Here is a 27256-nt window from a genome sequence, read left to right as displayed (position 1 = left end):
TAGCTTAAAATGAACTTTTCCAAGTCATGTTCAGTACTTTCTGTTTTGCATTTCTGTGTAAAACAGCAAAATTGCTAAATCTCTGGAATTTGGAGAATGGTTTTGTTAAAAGCAATTTTTAGGACACACAAAAAAGCTATTGTGAGAGGTAGTCATTTGTCAGTTGTGGAATTTAAAAACATGGAAAATTAATTGGTGGGTGGTATGGTTCTTTGTGCACAGCTTTCTTTTTCATAGCAACGTGGTTGAAACTTAATGTATCTGAAGACTAAAAAATAAATCTCTTCATTGTCTAATTGTCTGTGTATTGATCTGTATGAAAAAATTTAAAATAATAGTTTTATTTACTTTTAGTTGTGGGAGAAATTTTCTTATGGGTCTGAGAGGATTATGAAGGCTTAAATAGATCACAACATTCTAGTGTTAGAGCAGAATTTCCATCTAACTGTATTTGTCATGGCTTTGTTACATTAGTTCCTCATGGTAATCACAATATGATGGTTTTACTTGGTTATTCCTATTGGATCCTATGCTGCGCACTAATAGTTGTCTGAATAGAGTTGTCTGAAATACTTAATTATTTTGTTTTTTTAGCAAACCTGGGATTTTTACCAAATTTCAGGTTTAATATCTTGCTATGATTTTAGTAATTTAAGTTATTTCAACCTACAATATATTTTCAAAACTTCTGATTATTGCAGGGGAGAGTAAAGCCCAAGTCTTTCCTTCCCAGTTTGAATGTTTTAATACTTGCAGTTTTTAACCAGTTCTGGGCACTACCCTTTACGCTAATATAACAACTTAGAGATAAGGTTAAAAACAATCTGAGGACTGTTTTTCTTATAATCGTTACAGCAGTTGAGTTCAAGTTGATGGTTTAGGTGACACTGTTGTGAATACTGCCATCTACAGATTGTTTTTTGAAGTGAGTTTGATAAGAACTGCTTTTCCTGGAGATTATCAGTTAGCATAAATTAGAACTGTTGACATAGAGAGAATCACAGAATGTTAGAGATTGGAAGGGACCCCGAAAGATCATCTAGAGAGAACCCCATATCAAGGAGTAACAGAAAAAAAAGGTGCCATTTTAAAGGAGGAAGATACAAAATATAGGTCGTGGCAAAAGGCTTGGATTTAATAATAGCACTTAGGATGGGAGTGGAGAGCCTATCGATTTATTTCTGAGCTTTAATCAGTATAAGCTTTCAAGTAGATTAAGTTAAGTACTTTTTCAAGTAGATGCAGTTAGGTACTTTACCATGAGATTCATCTTTTCATGCTGGCAGCTCTAATATAAATTCAGGCATGAACATATCTTTTATTGATTCAAGGCATCCTGAGTTCTTCCATTCACCTTTAACCTACATATGTCTAAGTAGCTTAAATAAAAATAAGGGGAAAATTAGCTTCTAGGTGATTGAGGCCCAAAAATCAGTTTAAAATCTTTCTATGGATGTTGTGACACTTGGCTTTTAGTAAACACAATAAAATACTGGCTTTTTTGAACCAAATAGTGTAATTTCCTTGTGTCTAAAGAACTTACAGGCTTTCTTGTGTTAAGGACCTGATGAACCATTCATTCTTGTCTTGCAACTCCTCTGAATAAGTGAGGAGTTTTCTGCTCAAAAACTCACCAGAAAGAATGTTTATATATTTCAGGTTAGAAATTTACACAGTTCCTTTCATTCACTCCCAAAATCTAATTAGGCTTCTGCTACAGCATCACCTGAATGAACAGGGCTTCTCTTGGCGATGCTCTGGTAGGAAGAGGGTAATGGGTTCTGGTTCAAGCTATCAAATTGTAATGAAAGCTCCTGCTTCTTTGGTTTAGAAATGTTTTATGTTACTCGTTTTGGGATAACATTTTGTTGTAAAAGCACATATATCCGATATTGTGACTTAGCAGTTGGGAGTTCACGCTGCCAGATAGTTTTGATTTCATGCTGTCAGAGCCAGGGGAAAAAAACTGGCAGGCATGGCATTCACTAGTGTTGTTGTCTCTGCTGGGGCAGTGTCTCCCACACAGAGACTTTGCACTGATGGTTCCCAAGTTAAAATTTGCTGTAATACTTCACCCCAGGTTAAGTGCACTTTGTAGGAGTCCCTTTGTCTGGGGTAGACAACACTATTGTGGGTAGCATGGAGTAGGAGTGTTGTTATTGTCTTGTCTTTAAAGACAAAGGTATTTTCAGCTTCACTGTCAACACGGTCATTGCTAAACTTTATTTTGGCACCATCTTAACAGGCATTTCTCCACATCTTTTTCCTTTGCATCTGCCTGCAAAAGAAGCATGATAGAGCAGCACCAGGCTTGGCAGCGTGTAGTTGTGGCCTGATATTTATGCAACCTGTTTTAACAACATCTTCCAGAGCATAAGTGAAAGGGTAACAAATTCATTAATCTTTTCCTCACCTACAGTACAGAATTATGTTCTCTAACCAGCATGGGACTGAGCAACGCAGGCTTGCTTCCTACACCGCCTGCTCTCATCCTGCTCTGAGTAGAGATGTATGGGTATAGTCCAGTCTCCTTTAAATCCCAGCAGCCATGACCAACCCATAGTCATGGGGTGGCTCTCTGCCAGCACTGTCCCTCATGGAGTTTTTCACTAGTGTGATCTACTGCCAGGTGACAACTCCATTAGCTTCTGTTAAACCCTGAAGTTTTTTAGAACAGTTGCGTTCCAGCTTATTCTGATGTGTTTATCTGTTCTGGCTACACAAACTCCATCTCCAAGGTTTTTTGTTTCTATATTCCTGATGTGATCTTTGGAAATAAATTCCTGTGGTAAGAGGTGCTTTTTTGCCTTTCCATGAAAAGGGTGTGTTCCCTGGGTTTGGTTTGATTGGATGAAGTCGGCTGAATCCATCGATCTTGCTTATTTACAAAGGTGGGGATTTTGAGGGTGGATTTTTGCCTCTGTCTGATTGCAACACTGGACTCCAGCTAGACACTGCTCTTCAGGCCACCGTGGGGTAAATGTAAGGCTGCTGCACGCTGCAACCCTTCTCGATCAAGGGACAGTTTTGGAGAGAAAGCATGCCGCGATACACGGTGCATGTCCGAGGAGAATGGCTGGCAGTGCCGTGCTTAAGCTGCACGAACACAATCAGGTGGCTGGGAAAGGAAGCTGTGAGACGGTACATGAAAAACAAACCCGACAATGGGGGATTTACCTCAGTAGAAGAAGTAAAATTTTACGTTCGAAGGTGCAAGGGACTTGGCTTGCTGGATCTTGATGATACGGTGGAAGATGCTCTAGAGGACAATGAATTTGTTGAAGTTGGTAAGAAAGATCTTAATGTATCGCAGAGTGGCTTCATTGGCATTTGTGTCAGCAAACTGTGGCTTAGTTTATCTAAAATTACATCTGAGTGTCTATGATTTTTATAGAAAAATGCAAAAATATTTTAAGAATATTTAGTTTTTAGGAACAGAACTATGTAAAGTTTAGAAGGTGTAGGATTCCATAGACATCATCTGTATGTGATGTCATGTATAGTGTATGCTTGGGTTAGGCTGTTCTGCTTTTGCCTTTAGAGTACCTTAAATAAATACCTACTTGTTATTTTCCTGGAATCATACAAATATGTTCAGGGTTGATAACTGCAAATTAGAATCCTTACTGCTGTGTACTGTAATTAATAACAAGTTAATTTATATGTAGAATGCAATTAAATCCTGTTTGTGTTTATTCTTCATATTTCTTGTAGTTATAGAAGGAGATACAATGTCTCCAGATTTCATACCATCTCAGCCAGAAGGAGTTCATTTGTATCCTTTTTTTGGGAGCTTTGTGAACTTCTTATAATTCCAGATTTATAATTTTCTAGATTCCCCTGTTCTTTTAGAATTCCTTCATTCTTAAAACACATTGCCAGCTGTAATGGAATGGTTGCTACCTGTGAAATCCTGTCTGCCCCTTATTTTCCTTTACAGAACCTTCAGATACAGCAAATATCGAGAACCACAAGAGGTAGGGATCTCTAATGATTTTACAACTCAGTAACAAATCCTGCTGTTCAACAGAAAATGCCGAGAGTTGAGCCACTGCAGCATTCACAAGAGCGGGGGCTGTTAGATTGGCTGGGTCTAGGAGTCTAAATTATAGTGTGCTTATTATGGTTTTGTTAGTGAGTTCTGGTCTTATGAATGAGCCTGAGCAAGCTTCCTGTCATTGCTGAGTTGTGACTGTATTTTTTTTTAAATTCTGATTATTAAACAACTTTATACATATGTATATCCCCAACTAAAAGGTGGTTCTTTGGTGCAGTGTATTTCTTTAGACGGCAACAGCTTAACAACAGAGGACTTGGTCAATTTAGGAAAGGGGCTCTACAAGATAAAGGTAAAGATCCTGAATAAATGCAGCTAAAAATTACGTGTGTATCTTCCCACAATTAAATAATTATAGATAAACTTATATTTAAACTATGTTGTAGCTCACACCTGAAGCTGAAGCTAAAGTCAATCAATCACGAGAAGTGATTGAAAGGATTGTAAAAGAACAGACAGGTAAATATTTTTTACCTCCAACTATTAATTGTTTAGAAAACTTTATTGGGTTCCCTCCTTCACCAGCAGTGGACGTTTCTTGCAGTTGTTTATGGAATCACCACGGGGTTTGGGAAGTTTGCCAGGACCGTTATCCCAAATAGCAAGCTGAGGTAAGTTGTATGTGCAGCTCTTTGTCCTTTCTTTTCAGGAAAGGAAGAGGAGGGAGCAGCTCGACCCTGTACATTTATACTCTGTGGTTAGATGAGAGTAGTTCCCTTCAGTATTTCCCTTTGCTTTGTCCAACAAGCAACCTGACAAGACTTACCTGGGGTTTTACATATAAGGCTTTGAGCAACCTGGTCTAGTGGAAATTGTCCCTGCCCATGGCAGGGAGGTTGGAACTAGATGATCTTTAAGGTCTTTTCCAACCCAGACCATTTAGTATGATTCTATGATGATTTTTTTTTTTTCCATAGGGAGCTTCAAGTGAACTTGGTTCGTTCGCATTCTGCAGGTAATAAGAAATCATTTGGTGTTTTCCCTTTTCTGCTGCTGTTGGTAGTGGATTAGTAACCAAGAGGGTTACTGTTTCAGGTGTGGGGAAGCCTTTGAGCCCAGAGAGAACTCGCATGCTGTTGGCACTGAGGATCAATGTCCTAGCAAAAGGATACAGTGGGATATCCCTAGAAACGCTCCAGCAAGTTATTGAAGCATTTAATGGTAAAAATATGCTTAAAGAAAATCCCCCCCCCTTTTTTTTTTTTTCTTTTAACTGTTTCATTAAAGGGCATAGTTCAATGGATTGAGCTATAGATGTTGGTCTTTTGACTTGATAGTTGTGAGAGATCAGGACCAAAGCTCAACTGTGACTGGTCCTGTAGAAGATCATGGCTAGAGAACGTTCCTCTGTTGAAGATCATGGATTGTGAGCAGAAGTGACAGGAAAGGCTGAGAGAAAGGGATGCACCAGGTAGAAGATTGGGAAATGAGCCTCAGAGAGGTCAAGTCATTAGTTCAAGACTAATCGTGACTGAGAGCATTACTCTAACTCTGGGTAAGCTCTTCTGCAAAGGCTCAATTCTAACTTTTGGTCTGTCACATGCGCCACCATCTTTTGGGATGCCAGGATTTTTGGGTGGGGCTACTACCACGTAGAAAACTGCATGTGTTGGTGTTTCTCAAGCAGACCCACTTGAGCAGCACCTGGTTTTGTGAGTAGACCCCCTGAGACAAGTGTTCATGAGCAAGGGGTACAAGGCAGCCATGCAGAAGCACGTGGCTGGTCAGCAGCTCATGTGGCCACGGCTGTCAAAGCAGTTAAAGCTGCGTGGCTTTGCCGTATTCTGTGGCAGGGAAACCAAAGGGGTGGCTGTTGTGTTCATTGGCTGATGTCCGTGAACAGTCCCTCTGGTGAGGCATGCCAGCTGTGACAAGCAGAGAGCACCTTCTCTGTGCGGTGCTGCCCTCTGTTGCACCCTCTTCCTTCTCCTCCTACAGCAGGTGAAGGAGCTGCAATCCAGTGTTTAACTCTGCAAAAGAGAAGAAACAGGCTGGTCCCTTCCCTGCTTTTTCTGCAGTTCCCTGGGCTCCTGTTTCTTCATTTCCACACATTCGGTGCTCTGAGTGCTAGGGTGGGGGGAAGAGGGCTCAGAGATGGTCTGTAGGAGTTCCCCATGGAGTAAGAGTGGAGTGAGAAATGAAGGGGTAACTTTGTCCACAGCCGGTGGTCACCCTGCAATGGAAAGCAGTGAGGAGTGATGTTCTACTTGCCTGGCTGTGTGGCTGTAGATGCAATCACCCTGGGCTGTGGTTCCCCCGCTCCAAAACTAAATGCAGAAGGGAATTGATTTATTTATAAACTGCAGCTAGTCTGTGAGCAGGGGGGAATCCCAGTCTGCAACAAGAGTAGTCCTGTTGGTGCCACTGACCATGACTGCAGGATGTTACTGTGACCACACTCATGCTGGCTTCTCTGTTTTCCAAGGAGTGTATGGAGGGGAAGCCCTAACTGGAGCCATTTTTGTTTTCTTCCTAGCATCCTGCCTTCCTTATATCCCTGAGAAAGGGACAGTTGGAGCCAGTGGAGACTTGGCCCCCCTCTCTCATCTTGCTCTGGGATTAATTGGAGAGGGAAAGATGTGGTCCCCAAAGAGTGGCTGGGCTGATGCTAAATATGTAAGACTCATGCAGCTGATTGTTTTTCTTTCTGCTTGCTGGCTCATTTGCCAAGTTGCAGGTAGCTTTGAGAGAAAGAAAACTTTTGCTGAGATGAATAATAGGTTAAAGACTTTGGATTTTTGGTACTAGTTTGAATTGGGGCTAGGTTGCCTTTAGCAACTAATCCTTTACTTTGAGGAAGGTGGGTCCATGGGAATGGAACCACTGCCCCATATGTCACTGGAGCAGGTACGAATATGCAGCATGTTATTAAGGCCTGAAGAAATATAATGCCATAGTATTGCAATACAGGATACTGCAGTGACATCAGTTAGGACATGGAGAGAGGGACAGGATGTGATATCAGCTTTAAAAGAACTGTTCCTACATCTTCAGCTCCATAAACATCAACACTGTTCCAACAAACCCAAGATCACCTCTCAAATTCAACACTTCAAATGCTGAGAGTAACTGGAGATTTATTGGAGGTAGGAATTTATCAGTAAAATTCTGCTGTTTTTATAACGGCTTTTCGTGAATACACAAGTTTGGACATTTAATTTTTGATAGTTAACTAGGGTTACATGGAACTGTTATAGCATCCTCCTTTACAAGATGGAAGCTTTACAATGGAATTAATTTTTAATTAATTGTTATTCTGTCACTAATATATCAGCAGAATTATCTAGTATTGAATATCTCCAAGTCTAGCCCCTCCAGAGTCTTTCATGGTAGTTATTTCTGGTACACCTATCACTCCTGTCCATGAATATGTGAACACCGTGTTTTATTAATGGATTGATAGCTCTGCCATCACTGTAGGCTGGAGATGTACTGAGAACTACATAAGGAGAGGAGGTGCTGGCCAGTGTATTTGTGGACCTTCGGGACCAGAAGTTATAGTTGTACACCTCTGAGATGTGTTACCTCTTCAGTTGGAAAGGTTGAGAGGACTCTAAGCAGAATCAAGGTTATACCTTGCCTCCACTTCCCACAAGAGCCATTGCCCTATGGAGTAGACAAGTGTAGAATAAAGTGAGTAGGATTATTCCTGTCACTGGAGATTTTCTATAGAAAGGGGTAGGGAATCATTTATGAAGGGATAGTTTATGCCAAGCCAAACCTGCTATGAGGCAGGGCATAGGCAGAACTACCTTCCCAAGCTGTTTCCAGTCTTCTCTTGTATTACCCTTTCCCATCAGCCAATACACGTGTTAGATGTTAATAGGCTGTGACAGTATCTCATTTCAGTGCTCCTACTACCTCCTTCTGCTGGCACTGGGAAATGAGGTGCTAGTTTGGAAGCCCAAAAATGATGTTCTTTATTTAGCCCAGCAGAAAAAAAAATATTTTAAATGTTTGTGATATAAAGCTCTTTTTCTCCCTTCATTTAAGGAATTTGTTAATATTTTTATTTATGGAAACATTTAAGATTTAAAAATTTTGGTGGTTGAATTACCAAAAAACACTTTTCATTAACTATCTTGTCATTAAACTCCTTCACAGGTCCTGGAAGCCCATGGTCTGAGACCAATTACCTTGAAACCAAAAGAGGTAATAAAGTATAATGACGCCAGCTCATGAAAAACAAGCATAGTCAATCACTAGTTGCTTTATACTTAACAATTTAAGCCCAAAATGAATTAACAGTCACTTTATATCAAGCTCCAGAATGATATTAATGAAGTATTATCAGAGGTGGGATTCACCTCTCCTAGTATTACCCTACTTGTCTTGAGATGTCAGACCCAAGCTTGATGTTTAGATTGGTTCTGTGGTCAGTGGAAAGAGATGGGCATCTTCAGAAAACACTTCCATCATCCTGAAGCAGCCCTCTCAAGGTACCTATCTGCCCTTTGACCGTAACAGGATGACTGACTTGAACAAGGTATCTGACTTCTAGATCACTACAACTAGGTGAGATGAATCTCACTCCAAATATTAAAGTTCACATGGGAACACAACAGATTTGAGGGCTGTGGAGCTCTCTGATAAGGGGCCCCAGTCACTGTAGAACAGCACCAGGAGCAAGAAGGCAAATCCAGTGTCTTCTAAAGGAAAACAGAAGGCTCTGGTGGGCCTCATGTTTGTTTAGAACAAATATGAAGCTGGTTTTAACTGAAGTCAACAAATCTTTTAAACCAGTTATAACTTCAATGGTGTTTTAATTCTTCACTTTCTTATTATGATTGGGTTTTGCAACCCCCATGCTCATAACTCCTTTGGTTTAACTAATAACTTCTGAAGAAATTAATAAAAATAGCATTCCAATTCCAAAGAAGTGGAAAAAAATACAGATTTCCTTTATTTTTCTTGCTTAAGCTTGAAATAACATGAAATAAACCTATTTTGGAACTACTGGAGCTACAAGGGTGTACTGTATAATGGCTTAGTAGGGTCGTGACCATTGACAATTTATGCAGCAAACATGCCCAGTCAAGCTCTGCATTTTAGGATTTCAGGAGGATCCAGGAAGCTGAGCAAAGGTCTTTAACTCATTCATATGAGAGAGACAGGGAGTTATCGCAGTGTGTGGAATAGTTGAAATGAATTTGCTTAACATCTGCTATCTCTTTGAAGGGTCTGGCTCTCATCAATGGGACACAAATGATCACCTCGCTGGGATGTGAAGCGGTTGAAAGAGCCGGTGCTATTGCTAGACAAGCTGACATAATTGCTGCCCTTACACTTGAAGTCTTGAAGGGTACAACAAGGGCCTTTGACACTGGTGTGTATACTGGGCCTTTCCTGTCTGTTTGCTTAAAAGCCATTGACAAGAGAAGCAAAACCGAATAGTTTAACTTGCTTTACTAGATATCCACGCAGTGCGCCCACATCGAGGGCAGGCTGAAGTGGCATTTCGATTCAGGTCCCTTCTAGATTCTGACCATCATCCATCAGAAATAGCAGGTGAACAATCTTAACCTTCACCCTTTCAGGTTACGCAGGTCCGGCTACACAGTAGCCTGTATGCTTTTGTGTGCGGAATATTTGGGTTTTTTTCCTCCCTTGTTCCTTCTAGAGAGCCATAGATTCTGTGACCGAGTTCAGGATGCATACACGATGCGTTGCTGCCCTCAGGTAAAAACTGACTTTTATTTCCTTTCATAGCACTAGATAAGTGATGATGAAGTTCCCACATCAGAAATACTAGAAATACAGAAACACACAGAAATACTATGCACTGTTTGACCCCATTAGAGAAAGCGGTTATATTTTGTTTCTCCCTCACTTTGAAGTTAGTATTAGACATGTGATTCATTGATCCCATGCACCAGAAAGCATCTAACAAAGCTGTGTTCAGGCTTGAAAGAAGCCAAGTGTCACAAGCAGGAGGACGGTGCTGGTTTCTACTCTTGCAGGCTTTGTAGGGCATTTAGTCTGCATTGATGCTGACCATGAAAGGTGTTTCCAGAAGCAGCCAGAGTGATAGTTTGTTCATCTGCCTGTAGTATCTCTAACATACTGGAAGAACTCCACCCCATGAATTTTAACATGAGCAAAGCCATTAAGTCAGTGGAATTAATGAAAGTTAATTAATAAGAGTTTTTGTTTTCTGTGGGGGCTTTGTAAGGTTACTTCTCTCCCAGCAGCACTTCTGCCTGATAGTGAATAAGTATCTGATCTTCCATTTAGGGTAAACCAACCCAAGCAAATAAAAAATGACACATTCAGATTAGCCTTTTATTATCATAATAAATACAGTCTTTTGGATGTCCAGGATGGGCAGTGTCCCATTGTGATGCTCCTGATTTCAAAAGCAAATACAAGACTGTCTTCATAGGTGGATGTAGAGACTGGCATGATGGGAAGGAGAGTGCTTGCAGCTCAATCAGTGTCCTGAAGATGAAAATAGTGTAGATACTAAGCTCAGGTTCTAATGTCTTTTGTTCTAGGTCCACGGAGTTGTAAATGATACAATTGCTTTTGTGAAGGACATCATGACAACTGAAATCAATAGTGCCACGGACAACCCTGTATCTTTTTGAGGACTTTATTTCTATGTAACATTTTACTTGGCTTTTTTTATCCTTTTCTTTGATGTAATTATTTGCATAGGAGGCAAAAAAGTTGTAAGTGGCTTAAATCAATAACTACCACTGGTTGCAACAGCAACCTTTCTTCCTTGCTCCATGTCTGCATTGGTGCATCCAACTGTGTGTGTGGGCAAGAAAACCACATGTGCATGCAGTTTAGTACATGTTAAATGTTTCCTAGATGAGATTCTATACACATATTGAATATGTAGATAGATGGGATTCGGCAATTGAATGGACATAGATGGTGACTTGTCATATGAAATAACTGTTGGTGCAGCATGAGTGAAACCTGCACTGTAGAGCAAGATTTGCACTCAGGGAAGGCAGACAAAATGTGTGTGGCTTAGCACGGTAAACTCTGTGCACAGTTCTTGCATTGGGGCAATGGATTCCCCTCATCCTTATAATGATGCTATACATAACATCACACCCATTGCTGATAAGCCTTATTGCTTGTAGCCTGTCTAAGATTATATCTGCCATGGAGAGACTCTACCGAGGAACTGAGAAACTATGCTGAGATCCAAACACGTGTGTTTTTGTGCCCCTCCCCACCCCCAACTGAAGACCTAATTTTATGTTGTCTATTTGAAAAAAATAGGAGAACTGAGATTGGGTCTTAATTTTCTGAAAAGTGAACATGCAGATGTAATACAATGTGCTTGCAAATAAAAGCCTGTTAGCACAAACATTCCTTCAGTTAAGATACTCTGATTACTGACAGATATCTGTCATGTAAACTGTATTTCACTCATGTTTGTGCCTTAACTTCTCCTTAAAGATGGTGTTTGCTGAAAGAGCAGAGACCATTTCTGGAGGAAATTTTCATGGTGAATATCCTGCAAAGGTAATTAAGCAATTGAAGAAAAAAAAATTAGTTTCCGGTTTTGTTTCTTTATTTGTCAGTTGGTTTAGTGAGATCTTCTTTTATAGGCTCTAGACTATTTGGCAATTGGTGTGCATGAACTTGCTGCAATTAGTGAAAGAAGAATTGAGAGGCTCTGCAACCCCTCGCTCAGTGAACTGCCTGCATTTTTAGTCACAGAAGGAGGTCTGAACTCTGGCTTCATGATTGCACACTGCACAGCAGCTGCCCTGGGTGAGTGACTGAGCAATATCATCAAGAGAGCAAGCTGAAAAGACCAATTTATATCAAGGTAGTTGTAATTTGATAGTAGATACAAAGGGATCTCACTCTTGTTTTCTGTCTCTTCTCCATGTGCTTTGGGCTGTCTGGGTGCAAAGTTTGAGTGTTGAGTGCAGCTTCAATTATTTCAGCTCAAGATTGTTTATTCTGTCCTGATCCGTAGGCATGTTTAGTGCTCTGAGCATGCAAGTCCTTAGGCGGACTTTGGTGTGGGAATGCTTGCCTGCTTGCATCTTTATGGGATTGGCAGGTAGAGATCTGATTTACAGAGTCACCAACACAAGAGCTCTGGTTGAAATCCGTGACAAGTCTGTACCCAGGAGTCTGCAAATCAGCTCAGATAGGGCTGTAATTAACAGCAAACACTGCTGGCAGCAAGCATACGTCTGTCTGATCCACTCTGCTGATCCTAGAACGTCTGCTTGAATAGTCATGGTCTGTAAAAAGGGGATAACTCTATTCCTCACTTCTCTCTAGTATGGGGACACCACTTGCCTCAAAGCTGGGCCTGATACCCTTAGTCCTCAGTGTCTCCATTTGACGGCCAGATCTGTACATCAATATCAGACTCCACAGTACTCAGGAGACTGGAGTTCCCAGGACTGGTTATCAGCGGAGCACACTAAAAATAAGCATTTAGTACATTTTTTCCTCTAGTACTCATGACTATGGCAACAACAAGGCTGCTGGGATATTGCAGTTCATGGGCTCAGCAAAGCACGAGCCAACATAAAGACAAACATGCTGTGAGTAGAGGGTAAATTATAAGAGATGCAAACAAAGGAACAGGGATGTCAGATAAATGTGTAGATAAACATCCTGCAGAAAAAAAAAAAAAAAGTCAATGAACTAAATCAATGTAGTAAAGGAACCCTGCCCAGAGGCTGTTTTGGGAAGTGGGGCTGGAAAAGGAGCTGAAGTGCTGTCAGCTTGTTCAAAGGCTGGAAACTTTTCCTTTTGGCTGGGCAGAGTTTAGGATGGCTCCAGGCCTTAGCTGTTGCTTGGCTTCAGGTTTTGCAGCTCAAGTCTGCAATCTGGAGCAAAAGATTCTGGGGTGTTCATAGTCTTTGCTGTGGAGAACAAAAATGACAGCCCTGCCTCCTAACTGATCGCTGTGCTGACACCATGAGCCCCATGGGTTAAAACCATCTTTCCCCAGTCAAAATAGCCAGGAATTTAACTAGAAGTGAAGTCTGAACTCTTTTTTTTTTTTCTTTTTTTTTTTTTTCCCCTTTTAACAAGGTATTAGTAATTTTTTTAGGTCACTCTGACAGTTTCTAATGTGTTTGCATCCCAGCTAATGTTGTCAACTCTCAGAGTGAACAGATAAAGCTGCAAAAATTTTGCAGATGTTTTGCAGTGCCACTGGATGCATCCCTTCCTTCCTCTCCGGTAGTGCTGTGCTGCCAGAATGAACTTTTTGCAGTAGCCACGTGCAGCCTCTCTGCTTTTGCGTTCCTGAACATGCCACCTGGGCTCTGGCCCTGGACTGTGTCACTCCAGCCTATTTGCAGTTGGTGTCACCACCTCTCTGTTGCTCTTGTTGCTTTTCTGAAGCCCCTAATTTGACAAGGGCGGTACACAGCGTCCTGCTGGGCTTCAGAAAGAACAGGTCTCTGTGCAGCCAGAGCACTGTGAACTCACTTTTTCTCTTCTGAAGAGCAATTCTCAACCTTAAACTGTCATCAGGTGGTGCCTACAGCCCTTCCCACAGCCAGGTTCCCCTCTTTTTGGGTGTAGCTTGGGAGGCTTCCTCCAAGTCTTGCACCCAGCTTTCAAAGCTGGAGCGCTCCCACCCTCAGGGGTGTGCGTGCCCAGAGGAGGGATGTGGGCAGCTTCGTAGCAAGGCGAAGAGGGTGGGAGAGGATTGGTTTGGTGCTCCCACATCTTCCTGGAGCAAGTTTTGCAAGTGCCTCAGCTCCCATGAGAAGAGACCAGATGCTGACCTCTAGCTCTCCTCTTGAAACCAGGGGAGGGGTGGGATCTGTGACTGAAAATGGAGGGAATCAATGCTCTTTAGAAAGAGCTGCCTTGGAGTAACGTGCAAGACCAGGCTTGTATTTCAGTTATGCTGACGTCTCCTTTTCTTCAGTTTCTATCAGGCCTTTGACCCAGAGCAGAGACGGGGGAGGAGTGAGCAGTCTTTCTATGCATGGTTCATATTTGCATCCAAAGACTAAAATTGTTTACAGTTTTCAGAGGCAATGGTAGTTTTCAAGGTGTTTATTACAAATTGCTCAGTCCAGGTAAAGCATCAATGCATTCTTGGAAGAAGAGCGATAGTTGGATTCTCCACTGTGAACTGAGGTGGTGAACAGGCTTTTTGCTCCACATTGGCCATTGCTTCTGCTGTCTCATGCCCATTCTGTCCTACATTCATTGCACTGGACTTTTGCAGTTTCTGAGAACAAAGCCTTGTGCCACCCCTCTTCTGTGGATTCTCTCTCAACCAGTGCTGCTACAGAGGATCATGTGTCCATGGGAGGATGGGCTGCAAGAAAAGCTTTGAGAGTTATTGAACATGTGGAACAAGGTAAAATTAAAATGCTGATTTCCCAACACACCTTATATATGTAACCAGATTAAGCTATTAGTGCCATTCTTTTTAATTGTATTTTAAGAAAAATAGTTAATGCATCTGAAAGAAATATCTAAAAATATTATATTAAGTACATATTTTACAAGCATTTGGATCTCTCTAACAGAAATTAGGTATATCCAGCACCAAGTGTTTCTTGTGAAGCAAAACTACTTCCTGCAGGACACCCAGCAAAACTTTCCTCTCTTGCTTACAAGGACAGATTGCTCTCTTGCTTTTTATTTATTTATTTGGCAGATAGTGTGCTTGGAAGAGCAGTGTAATACACAACACAGAAATACTGAACTCTTGCCCACTTAAGTTTTTACATTTGAGTGCTCTGAAGATTTAGTTTTATAGAAATAAAACAACATGTTGAGAAACAATGTGTCCTAGATGCAGTTGCTTCTCCCAGTTCCTTGGATGGATGGAACTAATGCCAATAATGACCAGGTGTGAGGTGGGCAGATACAGTTCAAACTTCTCCAGACAGAAGACTGTCTTCCAAAGCTCTGTAATTTTAGTGGTGCTTTCACATGCAACCTTCATAGGCAGAACTTTCTTTTATAGCTCAGGCCCCCTTCTTCTTCTCAGTCCTAAAGAAGTTTTCGGATTTATGATGCCCATTACTTTGAGTATTCAAGATACCCTGGAAAATATTTTAATGGATTTAAGACTGTGATAACTAGGAGTTCTGGGCATACTGAAAAGTCTGTTCAGCAGGCTACCTAAAATCTGCTTGCTAAAATGCTGGATATGACCCCCAGCACCATCAATAATAACATGATCCTGCTGCTGGGCTGCCTCTCTGGGATATGTGGATCCACTGGCCCTTTCACATTACCTGAAACTATATCATATTAGCCAGAAGAAACACCAAGGATAGCTTTAAAAGGGAAACCTTGCCTTGAGCTGTACCTGCTGAAAATCCTTTTCAATGTTTTTATTTCCTAGTTCTGGCTATTGAGCTGCTTGCAGCCTGCCAGGGCATTGAATTCTTACGCCCTCTGAGAACGACAACACCATTGGAGAAGGTCTATGACCTTGTGCGCTCCGTTGTGAGGTAAGGTCAGATAAATGCAGTGGTTATCCGCATGGAGACTGGCTGCCGGCAGTGGTGGTTAATGTTTGGCCAATGTTCGCAATGTGTCTCGTTACAGGCCTTGGATGAAGGATCGTTTCATGGCCCCGGACATTGAAGCAGCTCACGGGCTGCTTGTGGAGCAGAAGGTGAGTGTTGACTTTGGCACATGCGGTAGGAGTGTCCAGAGGAGCACGCTGCTCCAGAGCATGCTGCTCTGGAAATACCCTCCATGCGCTCATGGGCTGGCCTTGCTAAAAGAGCTCCTCTGCTTGGGGTGAACCCACCGGATTTTCTGAGATTTGGTTTTCCTTAGTTTTAATGGGATAGATCTAGAAATCAATTCCTAATGTTGCCCTGTGCAGTAAGTAGCTTATGTTATTAATTCTGGCAGGGGTTTCACAGACATAGGTCCAACATTGAGCCATTTGAGGGCAGGGTCCTGTACTCCCCCCAGATCTTTAGGAAAATCAGCAGTCTCTCCAGATGGTGATCCTCATTCCTGGGGCAGTGAGTACTCCCCAGCCTTGAAGCCCTTGGACATGGTGGACCACTGGAAACAATAACGGGCTGTGAATAAGGGAATAGCAGTGGTGAAATGTGTTAACCTAGGCCCAGTGTTTGTACAGCTATGTGATCCATCCATTTTACTTGTTTGTAAAATGTAAGTAACAAAAGAATCAGAGGGAGAATCCCAGTCCATCTTCTGCAAGGCTGTTTGCCCTGCAGTCCTTACAGGAGGAGAGACAAAGGGGACGATAGAACATTTTCCTTTTCTGCCTTAAATCTCAGCCATCATCCCTTTTTGTTTGTCCATGCTAGCTCCCATTTTGCTTCCCTGTCCCCTTCATGACCAAGTGATTTTTTTAGCAAGTGACAGTGATCCTCTCTCAACTGTTGCACACAGAGCATTAACCTGGTCGCAAGACAAGACACAATTTGCCTTGAATCCTTTCACCTTGTCCCCCCAGAGCTGTATCTTTTCCCATCCTCTGTCAGCTCCATCCACATGCTCTTCCCTTAACCTCACTCTGGCTGCCTCTCTGGTTCTGCTGATCACATAGGGCTTATCTACATAGGTCTGTAATTCTCACCTCCATCCCAGTAACTCTGCCGTGGGGTTTCCTGGGTGTTGATGTCTGACCTGACCTTTTGGTTTGCTTTGACTCTGCTGTTCCACTTTCTCATTTTGCAGGTGTGGGAAGTGGCCAGACCTTACATTGAAAAGTACAGGAGGGAACACATCCCTGAATCGAGACCCAATTCACCAACAGCCTTCTCCCTGGGATTGCTGGAAACAAATGCAGGTGTTGGTCATGACCATGGGCATCAGGAGGAACTTTAAGAGTTGTGATCCTCTGGTACAGAGCAGATCCTTTCCAGGACCTTGCCTAAGGGTGGCCATTCAACCAGAAATCAACTTGGTTTCTCCAAGTGACCCAAAGGACCTGACTGTCTATCTCAGGAGCACCTACAGATAGTAGAGAAATGGCTCACTACTTTCCTCACATGCAAAAGACAGCTTTGTCACGATAGTGTGGTTTTGGATGAATTTCCTGAGCTTCCCCACACATAACATTCAGACTCTGGCTGAAGCTAGTGAATGTTTTATAGAGTCACCTGTATTTGTTTTGTCAGCTCTTCACTTGTTTTCTCTTAATCTCTGACAATGATACTGAACACCTTACATTTTATAGTCTCACTTTTTTTTTTTCCTTTGGGTAACTGCTGTGGTCCCCTTCATTCTGCCACAAGCAAAAATATCTTTATACTTAATTCTCCTATCTTTTCCTCCTCCATCATATGTGAGGTACAGGTTCTTGTGTAATAACAGCATTTTTAGAGAAGGTGCTTCACCAATCAGAAATCCTCTGTGCATAAAAATGTGCTATGGAGATCATTGCTCCAGAACAAACATATTGTATTCCGGTGATGGACTACACCTAATGCAGCTTTCCAAGAGCTATGGGCTTACACCTGCAATAAATTGAGGCTTCATATACAGTTGTAGCAATCTCTTTTACCTGTCATGTGTGATGATGGAAATGTAAAGCAAAAGCTTAGTTTAGAAATAAGGATGACAGGTGGGCCAGGGGCCAGGAAAGGGGGAGGAAGAGGAGGTATAGGACAGGTGGATATGAGCTAGTTGCAAGATCTGCATGGCCATGGCTTACCGGGTATCTGCCTGGCTGCTGAGGGCCTCATGCCCACGGAGCAACTTGTGCTGTAGTGTGCTCTGTGTTACAGTACTGACCTCTGGCACAGGCTTTATTTTGCAAGGGAAGAGTCAGAACTTAGACTTCACATCATGGTGCGGTGATGATGTAAATGCTGGTTAACAACCACCAGCCTTGGCACTACTGGCCTGATAACGATGGCTTTGGAGGGGTTCAGCCTGGTCTGGAAATCTTCCCAGGTTACTGGCTACTCTGCAAGGGGTAGTCAAAGTGCTAGTGGGGGGCTACCCTCGTGTGTCTGAGACCTGCTGTGTTAAATGTGCCCTGAGGAGAGGACTTATGCCTGCGGGCACGCTGTCAGGGAGACACCTAACCTGGCCTGAACACCTGGGAACTGGGGTACCCACCCATGACACATGAACTCCCAGTTCAGCTCCTTCCTTCTGCACCTTCTGCTGATCCACAGAATCTCTGGCCTCTGTCTCTCCCTCATGTGCTGAGAAGTACCCTTTCAGCTCAAGGCTCTTTGCAGCAGGCATATCCCAATGTCCCCCTGAAGCTGTTCCATTCTGTATAAAATCAGGTATTAATTGAAATGAAGTGTGAGAACAAACAGCCAGGCTTAATATCTTGCAGGGTCAATCATTTGCCTTCAGCCTCATCTTATGGCTAAACTGTTCCCACCCGACCACGCTGTTATCTGTGCCCTGCTCCCAAACACTGCGGGAGCCAGCATGCTAAACATCATGACCAAATTGAGCCACATTGAACACAAGGAAACAAAATCTTCCTACATTTCAGCATGGTGTGCCTCTCCTGGCAACCACACAAGCCACAGTGGTGATGGAGCTGCAAACTGCGCAATGGCAGGACCACCTGGCCAGCCCTCAGGAACCACTTAAGCCAGTGCCACCACTGAAGTTATAACCACATCCTCTAACTGCAAACCTGCCACTAATTACATCCCTGGGGATTGCATTCAGCCAAGCTGGTCAGGCAAGGATGTGGTTTGCTGTTCCCATCAGAGGCCGTGCACGAGAGCAGAATCTCTCCTTCACGTCAGTAGTTTCAGGCCATGAATGCCTATTCCTGTCCAGCAAGAGAATACTTGAGGTTTTCCTTATGCAGTCTTCTGGCCCTCAAATGCCTTAGGCATGTCAGAGAGGAGGTGCTGGGCATTGCTTCTCCCCTCACCTCTGCTTCTGGCTGCCTGGGACCCAGGCACTGCCAGCACACGCTGCAGCATGGTGGCCTTGGCTTCGTACTGCACCTATGCTATATGCCCAGAGGCACTGTGCTGGCCGCATCCTGTATTTCATAAATGCCTGTGCTCATACCTTGATAGCTTTCCCCAACTGCCTGCATAAATGTTATTTATGCAATTTGTCTTGGGCAGAAAGGACTGTGTGATTGCATACTTCAGATGTTCTTCCAAGCTCTATTAAAAAAACACAAGGTCTGCACCCACATCTGGTGCAACATCTGCTTGCGGGAAAACAAGTCTAGTGTCAGAAATGGCATTAAATTGTTTTGAGAACTGATTTAGTTGGCTAGCCTGGCTCAAATAAAGTATGAACAAAGATACTCTATGGAGTGGCTTACATATTTTGGATGTTAACAGATGTGCCCAAGGCTCAGGGAGACCAAAAGGTCTTGATAAAGCTCATACATGTTTGTGATGGCTTTCAAATATCTGTTAAGCAGAATGACTGTTGTCTAGTTCACTAAAGAGCTCTGCTCTGTCCTACAGATTAGGTCACCTGCTCATATCAATAATTATTTTTATCCTAAGTTCTTCAGGCTGTTAGGTGTAGTTTTATTACTTCATCTTAAGAAAGTTAAGCCCACCTGTTTCTGTAGCCACCATCCCTTTGAAAAGTTGGAGCAAAGCCTCAGTCAGTGTGCATTCAGAGACACTCCTTACTCCAGACCCTCTGCTTAAATGCCTCGGCACCTTGAAATCTAGAGCTGTACCATCCTTTTTTTCTACATACCACATCCCCAAATGATGGTACAAGCCCCAGAAAAAAAAAGCAGTAGCTGAAAGAGAGATTTAAAAAAAAAACAGGACTGTAAGTTTTGCCATTGTTCTGAGTAGGAGTCATCAAACTCAGACTCAGCTTGTCATCAGAAGCACATTCAAACTTCCATGAACAAATATGTCTCATGGTATTTCAGATTCAGCCTAGAATAAATGAAATCAGGTCTTTTTGGAACATCTGTATGACACTGCATGTGATCCTCTTTTAAATTTTAAGGTAAGTGAAATTTTGAGAGGTTGTCGGTACTCACCAGACCTCACTGGGCTAGGTGCCTCTAAGAGTAAACAGTGAGGTTTTGGCATCACTAATTTCCAACGGCAGGCCTGATTCAACCTCTGACTTAGGGTGCTCACTAACTTCCAGCAGCCCAGTGAGTGGTGTACCTGATCGCATTTTCCTCTCCTTTTCCTTGTGCCTCTGCCACCCCAAAGGAGCTGTGAGATCCTCAGCAAGGCAAGATGTTGCAGATCTGCTGATAAGCAGCACCTTGCTGGGCTCCCAGCTGCTGGCTCCCACTGAGTTTCAGGTCTGCAGAAACCAAGAGACTTGGTATTTCGTAGAGGTAAGATACTGTGCCTCCTACCATGACTGGGGTTCCTGGTATGTGCTGAGTTTGAGCCTGAGCAGACACAGGAGTTATGAGCGTTTCCTTGGGATGCTGGGACCTCCCAGCACCACACGGGCCATTCCAAATGCGCCTGCCTGAGCCCCTGGCCCTCCCTCACAGGTTACTTAGTATCACTCTTCCCAATAAATCTTACCTGGATCCAAACTTCTTCATTCATTGATGGGGTTATTTTAAAATACAAGAATTTTATTGATTAAAATTGTATAGGAAACCATTTTTGGAAACTGTCTTATTTCAAATGGATACAGTTAGAAATTATTTTAATGCGGCAGAGAGAAGGACAATGGACATGAAGATGCACCAGATGGGTACTGCTTGGTAAAGTTTATTTGAATAAGAGGGCTGGTAAGGTGAGCAGGCAAGCAACTTAGCAGTAAATACAAATCTGATTTGTCTGTTGCTTTCAGATATTCCCTGCTAATTTGATTATAGTAGCTTGCTAAATTAGTGTCTTTTCTCAGTAACTGCTCGTTATTCCACACCTCTCATTTTGATAGACGACTTTTCCTTTAACTATAACATAGTCAATCAATGCTTCATGTCCCCCAAACTGGTAAATCAAGTGCTCCCACCTAAAAAGACAACAAGATGTTTAAGAATATCCAGACCAGCATGACAGCAGGTCACATACCCAGTATACCTGGCAATTACAAAAGATTTGCTTGAACCATCGGAAAACACTATTCCATGTCTATATGTTGATCTCTTGTTGCATGGATACAGTGAGTTAGTGTACAAATCAGTAGAAAATTCCTTCTACAAAATAAGCAAGTATTATCTTTAGGGAATTTGTAGTTAGGCATAGATTATTTGTAATATGAGCCCCAAAAGTTTTAGGCTTTATTTTCCACTGGAGTGATTAAGGTGAATGAAAGTGGGTCTAAAATGCTAGCAGTGTCCCTTTTTTCAGATTAAAATAACTTCTAAAGCATGAGGCATTCACTAACCTCTCCACTACCCACAGTATGATGAAAAACAAAGTCCCTTTTGTTAAATCACATTTCAAACAACAATGGAAGAACAAACCTTGATGAATTTATGATAACAAGATCCCCCTGCTTGCCAGTCTCTATGGAGCCGTGAGTGTCCGATTTTCCCAGAGCATAAGCTGCATTAATGGTGGCAGCTGCTAGTGCTTCATTCATTGACATCTTCATGTTTACACAGGCCAGATGCATCACCATAGGCTAGTAGGCAAGGTAAGTGGAAAATGGGAGTTACCAGTAACACAAATAAAGCTGTCCGTGCCTCAAATCCCTAAGCACTCTCCCTCCTTGTGCAACAGAAGGAGTTGTCCTGTCTGATATAAATCTTGCCAATTACAAAGTGAGAACTCTAAAAATCAGAAACTTTGAAAGCCTTCTTTATAAGCCTTTTGGTGCATATGTGGAATAGAAGCCCTTCTGGTTTCAAGAGTTTCTGGCAAAAACTACCAACCCACATAAATAAACATGAGCAATTGTCTAAGCCGGGCATACAGATCTCTCTGCAGATGCGCTGATCACTTTAAGTGTGCAATACCTACGCACAAGTTGTACTGGTAAGAGATTTTATAATTTTATGTTGTTGTAAGTATAAGGAATAGCTTACCATTGAAAAACAGTACGCGTTAGGATTAAAGTCACTGCCAAGAGCAACTATAACTCCTTCTTCTAACATTTTTCTAGCTCGAGGTTGCTTCAGTCTAGTGAGAAAAAGACACTTGTCAGTACAATTCACTTAGTTATTACATGATGAACTGCAAGAGCAGAAGTCATCACCCGGTTTGGCTACATTCATACCTTCAGTTACACTAACTCTTTTGGAGGCAAAAGGCCAAATTCTCCTCTTGGCTCTGTACCTATCAATCATCCTATGGACAGTGTAAATGGGAACTGTGATCAACTGCTTTTGCAGCAACAGTGTGTGGCAGCAGCCAGTATCAAGCATCAGGCTCCAGGCCACTGAAATTCTGGTATTTATCCAGACCTCAGACACTTAAGGATTTACAAGGTGAAAATCTTCATTTCTCAAAAAAAGTAATTTTCTAGTCATTATAGCTTCAAAGACAGGCTTCCAAAGATGAGCAATGCAATAGTCCCTTCCCAATTCTGTTGGCAATTCAAAATGGTAAGTTGAGGCTGTGAATTTAATTTGTATACATTAGAGGATTTTCTCACTTAGCAATGTTAATGCAAAAGATATCTTCAATAACTTCAATATCTGGAATAGCCATTTCAAAATTGTTTGGCCACTGGATTAATCCGGGTAGGTGTTTGCAAAGGTGGGCACTAGGAAATACACTCCTCTAAGAAGAGTTAGCCATAATTGCTGTAAAGCCAATAGCGCCAAACATCGTGTCCAAAAATAAACCAGTGTAACAATGAAAATGAAACATTAGAGCAACTGCTGCTCAAAAAGGAGTATTAAAAGCACAGCAGTTACCAGAAAAGAACAGTAAATGCGATTTTGATGAAGTGCTTACATTTGGTATAAAGCAATCCTCTCTCTGTAGAGGCCTCTTAGCAGATTTATGATAAAATATCACCTGTTTATGCACAACACAATGTTCCAGGAGTTAACTGTGTTTAAAAAGATTTATCTGAAGAGCCGTTCTCCATCCTCAGGTGTCCTTCCAGCCTCTGCATCCCCTGCTGTGCTCTGCAGCCGGACTCCTTCAGAGCACTGCAGGCAACAGTCAGCAAGGGCCAAAATAGGAGTCTGCTTAACATTAAGCAACCCTCCAGCTGCATGCGCTGGCCCACGTCTGGCCATCAGGGGAAGCCCTGGCCACTACTGCTTTCTAAAAACCAGGAGACAGTATAGGGGCAAGAACCTCTCAAGGTCTGAGCTCTCACCATTAGCACTGAAGGAGCTGAGGGAGCAAAGGATGTATCACGTTGCCTCACGGCAACTTCGTCTTCTATGCATTGCACTGCTTTTGGTCTCCTGATGCTCTTTTAACCAGTGTCTCTAACATGGCTTTTTCATTTTTAGAGTGTACTAGACTGGGAGGCCTGTGTTCAATAAACAGTGCACCAGATGCTGGGACAAATGAGGCCTCATTTCCCACAGCTTGTTATTTTCCCCATCTTAGGCTTATCCTGGGGCTATAAACTTTACACAGTGTGAAGTCTCTAGAGTAACACGAGTTTCAGCTGCAGCCTTTTCCACAGGTGGCTGTATCTCTGTTGTCTCCTCTACCTCCCTGTCTGGGATCAGTTTGCAGGACCACAGGTCCTCCCTGAGATCTGTACTCTCATGGTGTGTGTAGTTGCAATCGGCCAGTGGTTCAAAAGCACTGGTGCAGGACACAGACAGACAACCACAAGTGGAAACACAAGCATGGACATAAACGTGAACACCACACGTGTGGCAATGGCACAAGCCCCGATGCCTCAGAAAGCGGACTGCTGAACATAAACCAAAATTAGCTCAAGCATCTTCTCTTACAGGAGGGAAGGTATTACTGGGTCACGGTCCTCATCATCTAGTTGGCATATTTTTGGCATTAGGGGTAAGCAGGTGATCCATCTATCCTTATCTCAAACATCTGGAAAATAGTGTTCTTAAGGTGATTCTCCTCAGTGTTGCCTGGGTAAATTCAGATGAGATTTAAAAAATGCTACCCACAGTCTTTCAGCATTTTAGATAACGAAGGGATTCATTTCCCAGCAAAACCTTCTGCAAAAGAGCAAATATATATATTGCAGATACAATTTGCCCTAAAAGAAGCCAATTCAGCTTTCAAAGGCCAAATGGATTAAAGGAAATCAGTCTAGTTTTCTTCTTAAATGAATGCCCAATTATCACCTTAGCCTGTCATAAGGGCTAAATTCCACTGATGACTGAACCACTCAAAATCTACTATGAGACTTTTCAGAAATAGGGTATTGCTTCATTTTTGAGGATCTCAACCAAAAGCAAGGCAGGAGTAGGCTCATTCAGCTCTTTGTATTAGTGACTGTCTTCATCAACCCAGCCTGATCCTCAAGGCATAGATACAAGCTTACGCTTTTACTTTAAAAGACCCTAAGTAAAACCTAATGGTTTTACTGTTGCAAAAGTTTTCCTCCAATATAGTGACCTTACCTTAGCATGTAGGCAGTTGTTGGTAAAAGGACAGCAGCACACTTAGCTCTTGCCATTGCCGTGATACCTTCATCACTAACTTCTTCCAGGTGGCTGATAGCCCGGGCTCCTAGTTCAGCTCCAAGCTAAGCAAATTTTCAAGAAAATTACTCACTGTTCTCGATAAATTCAGTAAAGCGGTGTCGTTATCAAATGACCGGAGGAGGAAGCAATTCACTATTAATATGAAATTAACTAAAAGAAAAAAGGATAACACAGTCTTGAAAGAACAAACCAAATGCAGAGACAAAATATTTGCTAATTTACTGCAGGAAAAGTTGATCACAAAAAGGTATCAACCATCCACTGAGTGGAAGCACACCTTCAGTGGTGTTTTCAACGGACTAACATGCAAACTATGGGACAGCTACGGATAAAACCATTATCCACTTCTGTTCACAAAGTATCCAGCAGAAAAGAGTTTACAAAACTGACACTGGTTGCAGAACTAGTAGGAGAACTGCTGCCTTCAATGGTGAAGCACCAAAACCACTTTTACGATCAATCAACTTTTTTGTTTGTTTTGGGTTTTTTTGTTTGTTTTTTCTACTACAGCAAAAAATAACTTGAGCAGACCCCACAGTAAGGAAGCAAAGTCTAAATGATGGTGAAACATGGTCTCAGAGTGACTTTCTTTATCAAGATATTTGGGAGTCTATTCTTGACTAAACCACCCCTCTGAGCGTGCTCACTGCATGCCTGACTTGCTGCTGCTAACAGAACATTTAAGGGAAAAAAAATTTCAAGTTGCGTAGAAACCATTTTTTTGTCATTCTTGGGTTCACAGATATTCACCTCCCCATCTGTATCCCATGTGGAAGATAAGCAAAGTCAATATTTGATTAGGCAGTGCGTGTTAGTCCCAGAGGTCAAGGCTTCCTCCCATGTCCTTAACTCCAGAGCCACACAAGGGCTGCACTTTCTATCGTCTGACAGAAATATAGAAATATATGTCTATGAATGGTTTATTTTATAAAGCCTTAGAAAAGAAAACCTTGGGTTTGAAAACTGCAATTCTTTCAAAGATTCAGCTCTCACAGAAGCAAAGCAAAAAGCAAAAATGCCTTAACGGAACATTAAGAAAGACGTACCTCAGCAGATTTCATCGGATGGAGTTCATCACCATGGAAGTTAATCTGTAACCCTATATCTTTTCCAGCTTGAAGAATTCTTCTAGTAGAATCCAGATCAAAGACTCCCTTCTCACAGAACACATCTATATTGTTAACATGTATTTCACCACTTAGTTGGAGTTCTTTCAGTTTAGGGAGATGGTTACTGATAATGTCATCTGTTGCTTCGGTAGCAGTTTTCCCCCTAATGAAAAGAAAATGTTATAAACCCGTAAGAATAACATCCTTGAAGTCTGGAAAACACTCAAATTGTACATGCAATTACTAGATTATTTGGAAAATTATGCAAATACAAATCACTCAAAAAACCTTCAGATTTAAAAATTTAAAACTACTGCAATTCATTTACTCTCAAAACCTAATTATTTTCCATTCAAAGAAAATCAGATTGTATTACTAGAGATTTTTTAAAAGGTTACCTTCTTTGATGCTCACCAAGATATGGGAATTTTGAAATTATTTCTTCTGCTTTCCTATTCATATATTCTGACCTACTTACACTGTATTCTAAAACTAATTTAAAATAAGAAAATTATTATTTAAATATTTTTAAATGTATTCATGCAATATTTTTATGTGAGTATCAAAGCTCAAAGGGGATGTGCAGCACAAATAATTATTTTAAATTTATCTCTCCTCCTCTCATATCATGCAGAATGATGGCTAGATAACTCTTTCTAAATCAGAGGGGCCTCCCAAGGTTCGATTTGCCAAAGTCAGAACCATTTAAGAACCCCCTGTTACACAAAGATAACCCAGGAGAGATCAGTAAATGCCTTTTGAAGAGTGAACAATCCCAAAATATGCAGCTGAGTTAGTATTTTGCAATTTTAAGATCTAAGGATAAGTGACATACTGCAGCTTGATGTCTGTGACACCTCAATCCTCATTTCGGGCACTGTAAGGCACGCATAGACCAGCATCATACGAGTGCCACATGCGGGTGAGTTGGGAGCTTTACAGTCGCAGTAAATTCAATAAATTGGATTCTGCTCTGATTTACAAACAGGTTGTGCAGTTACAAAGCAGAGCAAAACCCAGCTTATGGCCCTTCTTTTGTTCAGCTCTCACTGAAGCAGTCACTGGGGTGGCTCAGGCTTTTGCCAGGCCAAGCCTTCTCCCTTTTCTTCTTTTACTCAGAAGCCTTTGGAGGAATTTGGACTGAAAGATTAGGATCAGAGCCAAGACAAAACAGAGGGAAGCATTAAGTCTTGGTTTCACTTTTTGGGGGACATAATGCCGAAGAATGCAAAACTGCTGTTGTTTTAATGCACGGGACTTCTGCTCAGGAAATCACTTTGAAAATGTCTTCCTAAAGATGAAAAGGGCCCAGTGAACCCTTGCCAATAAAAAAAAAGCCCAACCCAAACCAAATTAGAATCAGACATCCCCAAAATCATGAACTTGATTCAAAATGATGACTAGAAGGATAACAGATCACTTATTTCTTTGTCACCTTGCTGTGTGCTTTTTAGGTTCACTTCCTAAAGAACTGGAGATACTCCGAGCCTGCAAGTTCCAAGGCTGGAAACATTTTTAAAAGCAATGGAGAGCAACAAGGATCACTATAAACAGAGCAGCCTTATTTTTCTCTAGGATGGCTCAGACTAAAGTAACCTGCACTGTTTGGTGGATACTTAGAATTATAGAATCATTAAGGTTGGA

General features: G+C 41.9%; 2 protein-coding genes across 2 annotated transcripts; one reads left to right on the top strand and one right to left on the bottom strand.

Annotated features, from left to right (window-relative positions):
* Positions 1–3023: 3023 nt before the first annotated feature.
* On the top strand, positions 3024–16846 carry HAL (histidine ammonia-lyase). The gene is made up of 20 exons (XM_010087023.1): positions 3024–3287; positions 3715–3775; positions 3950–3977; positions 4275–4349; positions 4444–4516; positions 4602–4668; positions 4975–5012; positions 5093–5218; positions 6534–6673; positions 8162–8209; positions 9236–9383; positions 9470–9565; positions 9678–9736; positions 10552–10632; positions 11477–11542; positions 11629–11794; positions 14241–14375; positions 15375–15483; positions 15581–15650; positions 16697–16846. The coding sequence occupies exons 1-20, from the start codon at positions 3041–3043 to the stop codon at positions 16844–16846; spliced, it is 1983 nt and encodes a 660-aa protein (XP_010085325.1). The 5' UTR covers positions 3024–3040.
* Positions 16847–20805: 3959 nt separating this feature from the next.
* Positions 20806–25775, bottom strand: AMDHD1 (amidohydrolase domain containing 1; the record flags this gene model as incomplete). The annotated part of the gene is made up of 5 exons (XM_010087024.1): positions 20806–20920; positions 21375–21535; positions 21939–22032; positions 24420–24544; positions 25550–25775. Coding segments are annotated over 5 exons (721 nt in total), but the record flags the coding sequence as incomplete, so codon positions are not given.
* Between the last annotated feature and the right edge of the window lie 1481 nt (positions 25776–27256).

The sequence above is a fragment of the Pterocles gutturalis genome, unplaced genomic scaffold (assembly GCF_000699245.1).
Source record: "Pterocles gutturalis isolate BGI_N339 unplaced genomic scaffold, ASM69924v1 scaffold38981, whole genome shotgun sequence".
Taxonomy (NCBI): domain Eukaryota; kingdom Metazoa; phylum Chordata; class Aves; order Pterocliformes; family Pteroclidae; genus Pterocles; species Pterocles gutturalis.
This window is presented reverse-complemented; position numbering and strand designations above follow the sequence as displayed.

Coding starts and splice junctions, on each gene's coding strand:
- HAL (XM_010087023.1), top strand. CDS start 3,041: ATGCCGCGATACACGGTGCATGTCCGAGGAGAATGGCTGGCAGTGCCG. Junction 3,776..3,949: donor CAGCCAGAAGGAGTTCATTT/GTATCCTTTTTT, acceptor CAGAACCTTCAG/ATACAGCAAATATCGAGAAC. Junction 5,219..6,533: donor AGTTATTGAAGCATTTAATG/GTAAAAATATGC, acceptor TTTTCTTCCTAG/CATCCTGCCTTCCTTATATC.